The following is a 12,029-nucleotide window of genomic DNA, read 5'->3' on the forward strand; positions in this document are numbered from 1 at the left end:
CTTTACGGAAAGGGTGGTCAAGCATTGGAACAGGCTGCCCAGAGAGGTGGGGGAGTCCCCATCCCTGGAAGTGTTCAAAAAACGGGCAGAGGTGGCACTTGGGGACATGGTTCAGTCTGGTCTACCCTTGGTTGGCTTAGAGTGGGCTTGGTAGTGTAGGTCAATGGTTGGACTGGATGATCTTCAAGGTCTTTTCCAACCCAAACGATTCTATGATTCTATGATTCTATGACCATGGTGAGCTAAAGAGGGGACAGTCGGTGGCCGACAGTGACAAGAGCGGAGGCTTCGCTCCAGAGCGGAGCCAAGGATGGGGAAAGAAGGTGGAGGAGGCGCCTGGGGACCACGTTTCTGTGATGGAAGGGCCCATCAGGAGAGGGATGCACGGGAGCCACGCAGTGATGCCAAGGCCATTCTGCGTGCTTGCAATCACACCCGTTATTTAGTAAATAAGTTCATGTTTTACTCCGAAACACATATACAGGTATTCTCCCGCCCGGTCCTTGCTGACGCCGATGTGGAACGCAAAGATCCCGCACTTTCCGTATGCCAGCGCCTGTTTCTTCTGCGCTTTTCCTCCTACATCTTGGAAAGTCTGAGCTTTTTCTCCAGCCCGTCTCTTTTTTTCCCCCACTCCCACCCAGGAATTCAATGTTTTTTTTTCTCCTCTGCGTCGCTGCTGATGCTCGGCGGGGCTGAGCGCGGGCCAGCGCTGTCCTCCATCAAGACGTCGCGACGGATCGAAAGAGCCGAGTCCTCCGGCAAGCTCCTTCCACGCTGCCGGCGTTTGCGGAGGCCGTCGGCGCCGCGCACTTGCTGGGTGCACCGTCAGGTTGGATTTCCTACCGAACCGCTTCCCGCACGCCGGGCACGGGTAGGGCTTCTCCCCGGCGTGGGTTCGGCGATGCGCGATGAGGTCCGAGCTCTGCCCGACGCCCTTCCCGCACTCGAGGCACTTGTAGGGTTTTTTTTCCGCCGTATGGAAACGCTGGTGGGCGACGAGGTCGCCGCTCATCCCGAAGCTTTTCCCGCACTCGGGACACCCATACGGTCTCTCCCCCGTGTGCAACCTCTCGTGTCTGACGAGCGTGGAGCAGCCCTTGAAGCGCTTCCCGCGGCGGGAGGGCTTTATCGCCGGTGCGGGTCCTTCGGTGCGCAGCCAGATCTGCCCCGCGGCCAAAGTTTTCGCCGCGCTCTCGGCGCGGGAACGGCTTCTCCCCCGCGCGCCTCCTCTGATGGGTAGAAAGGCTCGACCGACGGCTGAAGCTTTTCCCGCGCGGGGAGCAAGCGAAGGGTTTCTCCCCGGTGAGGATGCTGATGGACCGTCAGGTCCGATGTGCGGCCGAATCTCTTCTCGCACCCGCGGCACTCGTAGGGCTTCCCCCCGGCGTGCGGCGTCTCGTGCCTGCTGCGGGTCGAGCGCTCTTTGAACCCTTTCTCGCGCCCGGGGCGCTTGTAGATTTTTTTTTTTTTTTTTTTCTTTTTTTTTCTTCCCCCCCCCCCCCTCGCGTGCAATTCCTGGTGCAGCGCCAGCTTCCCGCTCTGCCCGAACCTTTTTCCCCACACCGGCAGCACCTGAACGCTCTCCGTGCGTGCGTCTGCCGATGCGCGAGGAAATCCGGGTGGTTCCCAAAGCTTTTCTCGCATTCGCGGCGCCTCGAGGCCTTTTTCTCCGTGTTGCAGCCGCTGACGCTTCGCCAGGTTTGAAGAACTTCTCGCACCCGCGGCATCTGTAAGGTTTTTCTCCGGCATGCATCCTTCCGTGCACAAGGTTTGAGCTCTGCCGGAAGCTTTTCCCGCACTCGGAGCATTTATATTCCTTTTCTCGGGCGAGGGCTCTGCGCGGGGCGGCGGGTTCCTCGAGGACTTTGCGGTTTCCTTCGTGACGCGCAAAGGCGCTCGCGTCCTTCCCTGGGTATCCTTGCAGCCCGCGGGCGTTTACCCCCGCTTTTCCCTGCTGAAAATTCCCAGAAAAAAATTGCCTTCTGACTTTACGGGTGATGCGCTGCTCATTTTGGGGCGTTCCTGCTGGGGAGCCTCCTCGTCCTCGCTCTCCATCCCACGTCCTCCTGCGTTAGAAGCAATAATATCGCTTATGACCAGAAACGCGGCGTGGCAGAAAGGGGAAAAGACGGAAAATAAAGCACCCTGGGGCGCAGCGCTCACCTCTGCGGGGGTCTCCTGGGGTCTCCGGCTCCTGCCTTGCTTGGGGATCGCCTTCCCATCGCTCCATCCCCTCGGCTCGGTCTGGCTCCGGAGCGTGCAAGGGTCGCTGCCACCCTTGGGGGAAAAAAAAAAAAAAACAAAAAAACCCAAAACCTGCTTGTCTGAGGGGAGAGAAAAAAAAAAATATACGCTCAAGCCTTCTCACGCACGAGATGCTGCCACGTTACCGCGCGCCGCGTCACCGGAGCAACAGCCTTTGGGACAATTAAGCGGTGGATTTGTCACAGCGGCGGGAAATCTCGGAGTAATTCAACCCCGGAGGGCAGAGGCGACGCCGTGGCGTGGCTCAGCGCCGTGCCCAGGTGAGGGGTGCGCAGCGCCAAGGACGGAGACGCACACACCCACCCACCCCCCCCCCAACACCCCAAATAATCTGGGGGGGGGGGGTCTCGCCACCCACAGGGTAATTTTTTTTTTTTTTTTCCCCCCCCACCTTTTGGCATAATTTTCCCTTGGCGAGGCGTGGGGGCTTCACCCCCCCCCCCCCCCCCCCCAAAACCCTCATGGAATGGTTGCAAAAAAGTGATGCCCCCACCCCAGCTGCATCTCTCCAGGCTGCAAAACCCCCATAAGGACCTAGACATATCCCCCCCACCCCCCAAAAAAAAAAAAAAAAAAAAAAAAATCCCAAATACCACCCTGGAAAGGGTTTAATTTTTTTGCAAAGGGGAACTTGTCCCAACTGCGGGCATCCTGGCGCCGCTGCCGGATCTGCCCCCCCGGTACCCACGGGCAGAGTGGGCAGCGATGCCCGGGCAGCCCCGGCTCCGCCTGGGCCCCTTCGTGTCTGCCGGTCCCCCAGGATGCCTGGGTCCCCCCCGCATTGCTTAGGTCCCCCCCGCATCGCCTGCGTCCCCCCTGCATTGCTTAGGTCCCCCCCCATCGCCTGGGCCCCCCCCCATCGCCTGGGTGCCCCCTCATCGCCTGGGTCCCCCCCTCATTGCTTAGGTCCCCCCCTCGATGCCTGGGTCCCATCCCCGGATGCCTGGGTCCCCCCCCATGGGTGCCTAGAGTCCCCCGGGTCCCTCCCGACACCTGGGTCCCGTCGCTGGATGCCCGGATCCCCCCCCAGACACCTGGATCCCCCCCCCCAGACACCTGGATCCCCCCCTAGGACACCTGGGTGCCCTCCTAGGACACCTGGATCCCCCCCCCCCAGACACCTGGATCCCCCCCCCAGACACCTGGATCCCCCCCAGGACACCTGGATCCCCCCCCCAGGACACCTGGATCCCCCCCCCCCCCCCCCAGACACCTGCATCCCCCCCCTAGGACACCTGGATACCCCCCTAGGACACCTGGATCCCCCCCAGACACCTGGATCCCCCCCCAGGACACCTGGATCCCCCCCCAGACACCTGGATCCCCCCCTAGGACACCTGGATCCCCCCCCCAGACACCTGGATCCCCCCCTAGGACACCTGGGTGCCCCCCCAGACACCTGGGTCCCCCCCCCAGACACCTGGATCCCCCCCCCAGACACCTGGATCCCCCCCTAGGACACCTGGATCCCCCCCCCAGACACCTGGATCCCCCCCTAGGACACCTGGATCCCCCCCCAGACACCTGGATCCCCCCCTAGGACACCTGGATCCCCCCCCAGACACCTGGATCCCCCCCTAGGACACCTGGATCCCCCCCCCAGACACCTGGATACCCCCCCAGGACACCTGGATCCCCTCCCAGACACCTGGATCCCTCCCTAGGACACCTGGGTCCCCCCCCCAGACACCTGGATCCCCCCCCAGACACCTGGGTCCCCCCCCCCCCCAGACACCTGGATCCCCCCCCAGGACACCTGGGTGCCCTCCTAGGACACCTGGATCCCCCCCCAGACACCTGGGTCCCCCCCCAGACACCTGGATCCCCCCCTAGGACACCTGGATCCCCCCCCAGACACCTGGATCCCCCCCTAGGACACCTGGATCCCCCCCTAGGGCACCTGGATCCCCCCCCCCAGACACCTGGATCCCCCCCCAGACACCTGGATCCCTCCCTAGGACACCTGGATCCCCCCCCAGACACCTGGATCCCCCCCAGGACACCTGGATCCCCCCCCAGACACCTGGATCCCCCCCTAGGACACCTGGATCCCCCCCCCAGACACCTGGATCCCCTCCCAGACACCTGGATCCCCTTCCAGACACCTGGATTCCCCCCCCCAGACACCTGGATCCCCCCCTAGGACACCTGGGTGCCCTCCTAGGACACCTGGATCCCCCCCCAGACCTGGATCCCCCCCCAGACACCTGGATCCCCCCCTAGGACACCTGGATCCCCTCCCAGACACCTGGATCCCCCCCCCAGACACCTGGATCCCCCCCCCCAGACACCTGGATCCCCCCCCAGACACCTGGATCCCCCCCTAGGACACCTGGATCCCCCCCTAGGACACCTGGGTGCCCCCCAAGACACCTGGGTGCCCCCCCAGACACCTGGATCCCCCCCTAGGACACCTGGGTGCCCTCCCAGACCTGGATCCCCCCCTAGGACACCTGGATACCCCCCCAGACACCTGGATCCCCCCCCCAGACACCTGGATCCCCCCCCAGACACCTGGATCCCCCCCCCAGACACCTGGATCCCCCCCTAGGACACCTGGATCCCCCCCTAGGACACCTGGGTGCCCCCCAAGACACCTGGGTGCCCCCCCAGACACCTGGATCCCCCCCTAGGACACCTGGGTGCCCCCCCAGACACCTGGATCCCCCCCTAGGACACCTGGGTGCCCCCCCAGACACCTGGATCCCCCCCTAGGACACCTGGGTGCCCCCCAAGACACCTGGGTGCCCCCCCAGACACCTGGATCCCCCCCTAGGACACCTGGGTGCCCCCCCAGACACCTGGATCCCCCCCTAGGACACCTGGGTGCCCCCCCAGACACCTGGATCCCCCCCTAGGACACCTGGATCCCCTCCCAGACACCTGGATCCCCCCCCCCAGACACTTGGATCCCCCCCCCAGACACCTGGATCCCCCCCCAGGACACCTGGGTGCCCCCCAAGACACCTGGGTGCCCCCCCAGACACCTGGATCCCCCCCAGGACACCTGGGTGCCCCCCCAGACACCTGGATCCCCTCCCAGACACCTGGATCCCCCCCCCCAGACACCTGGATCCCCCCCCCAGACACCTGGATCCCCCCCTAGGACATGTGAGGGTCCCCCCCGGACGCCTGGGTCCCCCCCCGGATGTCTGGCTCCCCATCCCAGCTTGTTGCAACCCCCCCCCCCCACCCCCAGCGTGGACCCCCGGGGTGGTGGAGGGGTAATTTTTAGAGGGGTTGGTGACCCCCCCTACCCTGGGACCACCTGTGGCCTTAGCGGGCCCCCCCGGCATCCCTCCTTGGCCACCCTCCTGCCATCACGGACCACCTACGGGGCGGGGGGGGCCACCCCAACCTCGTGCTGTGACCAGCTGCTGGGTGGGGCATCGGTGCATCACTCGGACCCCCCCCCAAATTCTCCAAGCCCACCGTGGGGCCACGCACATCTGCTCCCCCAGATGTTCCCTCACCCCATGGGCCGCCCTCCCGGGTTGCTCCCCACCGCGTTGTCCTTCAAAACCAGTAGGATTGGCGGTGCCGGAGATGCCGGGCGCCCACCGAGGTCCAGGGGAACCGTCTTGCGCCGTGGGGATGGAGACGTAGGCGACGGTCCCCGAATTTTTTGGGCACAGGCATGGCGGTTTTGGACCGGTGCCATCAGCGGCGGCCTCTGGGCTACGCCGCAGAGCGGCTTCGCGCTGCCAGAAGTTGAACCCGGCCGCGCGCTCCAGCCTGTAGCACCGGCACTGGGGAAGCACTGGGACCAGTTTGGCCCCAGCGCCGCGAGAAGAGAGGCAGGCGCGGAGGGTGCCCAAGGTGGGGGGTCCCCGGGGGTCCCCGGGCCGCCGTGGCCTCCCAGTAAAACCCAACAGCCCACTGGTGTTGCTCGCGGTGGCACGTTTCCCCCACGGCCGTCCTCCTGCAAGCAGCGGCGATGACCCGGAGCGCGCCAGCAAAGGAAAGAGACGGGTTATTTATTGACCGGTTGCTATAAATCGCCTCCGCCGGTTTCCTTTCGGGACGCCGATCCTTTCACGCCGTGCTCCTTTCACGGAAATCTCACGGTTTTCCCCTTGGATGGGGTGGAGCGGATGCGCTCTCCGCTCCCCAGCATCCGCAGCGCAGACCGTTCGATTTCCTCCGCTGTTAAAAGCATCTTCCGGCGGGAGAACGCTCATTCCTCTAATATTCTTTGAGCAATATAAAATTTCCTTAGATTTTTTTTTTTTTTATCGTACGCGCAAATATCTAATACGAAAATAAAAATCTCCTTTGGAACAACCAACCCATTTTTTTTAAGTCCAGGTTTAATGCGCCGAGGCTGGGCGTGTGCCGGACGCTTGGGCAGGAGCAGGGACCGTGTCCCAGCGAACCTTAAAAAAATGTAACGGGAAGATTTTTTGGGGAGAAAAAAAGGGGGTTGGATGATAGAAGGGCTCTCACCAGGGAGCAAACAGTTTGGCTGAAGCTGCTGGAGGAGCGAAGTGAAGAGCTTGACCCCGTCTACGCGATGATGGGAGGAACCGGGAGCCTTTTTCCCTCGCTGCTGGACCACGCCGTAGCGCTTAACGCTTTTCTTCCCCTGAGTCGTCTCCGATACGCCAAAAAAACAACAACAAAAAAAAAAAGGTTAAATCCCACATGGGAGGATGTCCCACGCTGCTCTCGCTTCTCGTCCTGCGTGATCTTGGTGCCAAGCCAAGCCGAGCCAAGCCGAGCCAAGTTGTTTCTCCTTTTCCAGGCACTTGGGAGATGGTTGGTTTTTTTTTTTTTTTTCCTCCTCTGCATCACCTCTGCCGATCAAGGCTTGAAGCCTCCTCGAGGGGCTTCGCGCACTCAGAACACGGGGACGAGCCGTCTCCCCTGCCCACGCTCCCAGGAGCGCCGGTGCCGGCGTCTTCCTCCGAGCTCTTCCCGCGTTTTGAGCGGTCTCCGGTCCTCCGGCCCCTGTGTCCCCGCTGATGCACGATGAGGCTGGATTTCCTGGTGAACCTCTTCCCGCACTCGGCGCAGGGGTAGGGCTTCTCCCCGGTGTGGGTCCGCTGGTGGGCGATGAGGTCCGAGCTCTGCCCGAAGCCCTTCCCGCACTCGTGGCACTTGTAGGGCTTCTCCCCCGAATGCCATTTTTGGTGTTTAACGAGGCTGGACTTATTGCAGAAGAACTTCCCACACTCGGAGCAGTGGTAGGGCTTCTCCCCGGTGTGGAAGCGCTGGTGGGTGATGAGGTCCCCGCTCTGCCCGAAGCTCTTCCCGCACTCCGAGCACGCATAGGGTTTCTCCCCGGTGTGCAACCGCTCGTGCCTGAAGAGTCCGTACCTCCCCCGGAAGGATTTTTCGCACTGGGAGCACTGGTAGGGCTTCTCCTCGGTGTGCGTTCGCTGATGGATGGTGAGCTCCGATCTCCGGGCGAAGGTTTTCCCGCACTCGTGGCAGGCGAAGGGTTTCTCCCCCGTGTGCACGATGCGATGGGTGAAGAGGTTGGAGCGTTGGCTGAACCTCTTCCCGCATTCGGAGCACTCGAAGGGTTTCTCCCCCGTGTGAATCCGCCGGTGGACGATGATGTCCGAGCTGCGGGTGAACCTCTTCCCGCACTCCAAGCATTTGTAGGGCTTCTCTCCCGTGTGCACTCTCTCGTGCCGGATGAGGGTGGACCTGTCCTTGAAGAACTTCTCGCACGTCGAGCACTGGTAAGGTTTTTCCGCCATGTGGCTTTTCTGGTGGGAACTAAGGTCCGAGCTCTTCCCAAACTCCTCCCCGCACTCTTGGCATTTAAAAGTCTTTCCTCCTCTGTGCAACCTCTGATGGCAAATGAGCTCCGACCTGTCCTGGAAGCGTTTCTTGCAGTGGGAGCATTCGTAGAGGCTTTCTTCTGCAAAGAGCGGCTGATCCCCCTCGCCACGGGCAAATTCGTCCGTCTGCTCCATCCCCGGGCGTCCGTCCAACACCCGGTCGCGTTCACGAGTTCTCCCATGGCTCGTCTCTTCGGATTTTACCGCCGGTTCACCCGCTTTGGCTCCGTCAGGGCATCCCGGCTCGGCGCAGCATCCTTCATCCTCCCTCCGCGTCCCGGCTCCTGCAGGGTTAGACGGAGATTACGTGTCTGCCGCGGGATGGAGCGGTACCCGACGCACCGGAGTCCTGGGATGGAGGATGACCGCGGAGGGATGATTTCCGGAAGGGCCACCCCACCGGCACCATCCCTGCCCGTCGGCGGGGTGAAACGAGGGCAACGCCTGGTGGGTCTTCTCCCACACCCCCCGCCCCCTCCCCAATTTCTCACCTGTCCGGATGTGCCCGGGGCCACCCATCTCTTCTCCATCCGTGGGACCAGGTGCCACCACCTCTCCCCCTCCTTCCATCCGGAGGCTGATTTGGGGCTGGAAAGCCCTATTTTGGGGGCGAGGGGGCCGGGGGCAGGCGCGCCGCCCTCAGGAGCGCCACGGCCAAATCGCGGGTGGGACACCCGCTCTCCCCCGTGGGTTGGCGGCTTATTTCCCACCGCGCTCTCGCCTTCAGCGCGGTCTCCCCCCCCACACACACCCCAAAAAAATCTCGCAGCCCCCCCCCGAGCGCCTCTTTATCCTCTCCTGGGGGCGAGCGATGCTGCGGGGCGTCGGATCCCGGGGTTCGGGGATGCGGTCCTGTCCCGCTCCGCTCTACCCCGGGATGCTCAGCCTGGCTTTGCCCGCAGCGGCCGCGGCCGCTCGGCGTTGCTGGCCGGCTGGCTGCGCGGAGGCACAGGAAAAAGCCAAGGGGGAGACGGGGGGGCACAGTTCCGGCTGTGCTGAGGCTGGTTGGGAGATGCCTGTGCTTATTTACCAGCTGCCTTCATCCCCGGCCGCTCTCCATCCCTTGGCCGCAGATGGGCGAGGAGATGAGGCGCAGCAAGATGCACCTCTGCCCACCCCCCCAAAAAAAACCAAAAACAAACAAAAAAAAAAAATAGTTGGGTGGGATGGAAACACGGTAAAGGCGCTTCCGCTGCTTCGCTGTGTCGTGGGTGTGCGTGCCGAGCCGCGGGACGAAGAGAGCAGCCGGGCTTTGGGCTTTTGTTCGCAAATAAACCGGGCTTTCGCCATAACCCTCGGTTTTTCTGGAAGCGCTGGCGATCCCTCTCCCAGACGTCTTGGGCCAAGGCATGAGGGCAGCTCGCTCGATTCCCAGCCTGCAGGATGGCCTCGCCTGCACCAGTCGGGCTGGGAACGAGCGGATTTCTTTAACGCCTCTCCTGGGAGAGGAGGGGCTGGAGCAAAAAAAAAAAAACCATTGCTGCATCTCTTTTGCTCCTGCTCCAACAACCCGGAGGGGCTCCAAGGCTGGGTCCTTCCCTCCGAGCGCTCCCCGGCTCCGTTGTCCCCTTTGCTGCTTGCACACAGCTTTAAAAAATGGCTTTTTTTTTTTTCCCCCCACCCCACAAGTTTTGGGGCCCATCCCACCCAGCACCCAGCACCCGCTCCCCGGTCCCTGCAGCGCCCGGCCGCGGGGCTGCCCGCGGGACCCCGGAGCAGAGGTTTGCAGGGCAAACGGGGTGCTGGGCAGCGCAGTGGGGTGCTGGGCAGCGCAGTGGGGTGCTGGGCAGAGCACGCGGAGCCGGCTGACACGGTCCCCTTCGCTCTTGCAGAATCGCAAGCTTGCCCCTCCGGGCTGGACCCAGAGCCCACCGCCGTGCTTTGAACCCTTTTCACGCCACCGGCCCCGCACCCCCCGCCCCGACAGCGGGCGCCTGCAGTGGGCTGGATGGGGCCCCTGGGCTCGCCCGTGTGTGATACGGCCCTCTGCGCCCGCGCCGGGACTGCTGCGCATCCTGGGGGTGTTGGTCGACAGCGGCTGAGCGTGAGCCAGCAGTGTGCCCAGGTGGCCAAGAAGGCCAACAGCATCCTGGCTTGTGTCAGGGATAGCGTGGCCAGCAGGAGCAGGGAGGTGATTGTGCCCCTGTGCTCGGCGCTGGGGAGGCCACACCTGGAATGCTGTGTCCAGTTTTGGGCCCCTCAATCCAAGAAAGACATTGAGGTGTTGGGGCGTGTCCAGAGAAGGGCAACGGAGCTGGTGAAGGGTCTGGAGCACAGGGCTGGTGGGGAGCGGCTGGGGGAGCTGGGGGTGTTCAGCCTGGAGAAGAGGAGGCTGAGGGGAGACCTCATCGCTCTCTACAACTCCCTGAAAGGAGGGGGCAGGGAGGGGGGTGTTGGGCTCGTCTCCCAAGGAACAAGTGATAGAACAAGAGGAAATGGGCTCAAGCTGCGCCAGGGGACGTTTAGGTTGGATATTGGGAGAAATTTCTTCACAGAAAGGGTGGTCAAGCATTGGAACAGGCTGCCCAGAGAGGTGGTGGAGTCCCCATCCCTGGAAGTGTTCAAAAAACGGGCAGAGGTGGCACTGGGGGACATGGTTTAGTGGGCATGGGGGTGTTGGGTTGACGGTTGGGCTGATGATCTTGGAGATCCTTTCCAACCTTAGTGATTCCTGGTTTTCACTTTCATTAAAAAATAATCCAGCCCCCAAGGCAGGAAGCATGAAATTATTCTTCTCCCCTTAACTGGTTTAGTGGTGGACTTGGTAGTGTTGGGTTAACGGTTGGCCTGGGTGATCTTCAAGGTCTTTGCCAACCTCAACGATTCGGTGATTCTATGTGGGACCAGGGACCGCATCCGCTCTGCTTCCCTTCTCCAGGACATCCTCAGCGGCACCATGAGCAGGTGCGTCCCACCCTGGGCATCCTCACCGGGGGCTGTGGGGCGGCACGGGTGGGCTCCTGGAGAGGTTCGGAAGGGACCCCAGGGTGGGCGGAGGCAGGGCGGTGGGTGCTGCGGCCGCGGGGATGGGCGAGGGGGTTTGGGGAAGGTGGGAGCTGCTGCGTGGGGTGAAAACCAAGGTGGGAGCTGTGGCATGGGGTGAAAATCATCCGTTGCGGTGCAAAGAGTCTGGCTGAGTCCAACTTCTCCACTGGATCCAGCGTCCCCACGCTCATCTGGCCCTGGAGAAGCCCAAAAGTGGGCAGAGCTCTCCAGATGTGGTCTCCCCCCCTTCTCCGCACGCTCCAGCTGTGGCACCGCTCCGCGCTCCAGCTGTGCTCCCCAAAGAGCCCAAAAGGGACCTTGGCAGCGGTGGGATTCGAACCCACGCCCCCGAAGAGACTGGAGCCTTAATCCAGCGCCTTAGACCGCTCGGCCACACTACCCTGGTGGAAAAATTTGGGGCTTGTTTTGTGAAACGATAAGGAGAAGAAAAAGAAAAAAAAAATTGGGGAATTCTGCAAATTTCATAATGGGGCGTTTTAAAGGGGGTTGGGGGTCTCAGCCCTGTCCTGCCAACCCCGGGGGTCACGCTCGGTTTTGGGAGCCAAGGGACAGAGCTCCGGGGAGGTGACGCAAGGGAAGGCGCTTGGGGACAATTCCCAGATGTCCAGAACCTCCTGGGTTTGGTCTCTTCCCCCAGTTTTCCGCCCAGCTTCGCTTCCTCAAGGTACACAAAAACCCTAGCATTAAAAAAAAAAAAACCAACTAAAAATTAAAAAAAAAACCAAACCAACCTGGAATTTCCAAAGAAGGGACAGTAGATGTTTATAAAAACCTATCCCAAACACCCATGGTTTGGGTTTTTTTTCCCCAAATAATGAATTAAAATTGCATTGACACCCCCAAGGGAAAAAAAAAAAAGTGTTTCATAAGGGAAAAAAAATCATTATTTTCTGCAGTGGTCCAGCTGTCACCCTTTCCGGAGACATGCAACTGCTCTAATCCCCAAATCCCCCCCAACGATGG

The 12,029-nt window shown here is 62.0% G+C and overlaps 1 protein-coding gene and 1 non-coding gene across 2 annotated transcripts in view; both read right to left on the reverse strand.

Annotated features, from left to right (window-relative positions):
• Positions 1-12,029, reverse strand: part of LOC104027533 (uncharacterized) — a 347,867-nt gene that overhangs the window by 181,997 nt on the left and 153,841 nt on the right. The window contains 5 exon segments of the mRNA XM_075725302.1: positions 827-1,077; positions 1,320-1,405; positions 1,692-1,827; positions 7,217-8,096; positions 9,237-9,246. Of these exon segments, the coding sequence (XP_075581417.1) occupies positions 827-1,077; positions 1,320-1,405; positions 1,692-1,827; positions 7,217-8,096; positions 9,237-9,246 (1,363 nt within the window).
• On the reverse strand, positions 11,365-11,446 carry TRNAL-AAG (transfer RNA leucine (anticodon AAG)). The gene has a single exon. It is a non-coding gene; the product is annotated as a tRNA-Leu (tRNA).

This window comes from Pelecanus crispus, chromosome 29, assembly GCF_030463565.1.
Source record: "Pelecanus crispus isolate bPelCri1 chromosome 29, bPelCri1.pri, whole genome shotgun sequence".
In the NCBI taxonomy this organism is placed as follows: Eukaryota; Metazoa; Chordata; class Aves; order Pelecaniformes; family Pelecanidae; genus Pelecanus; species Pelecanus crispus.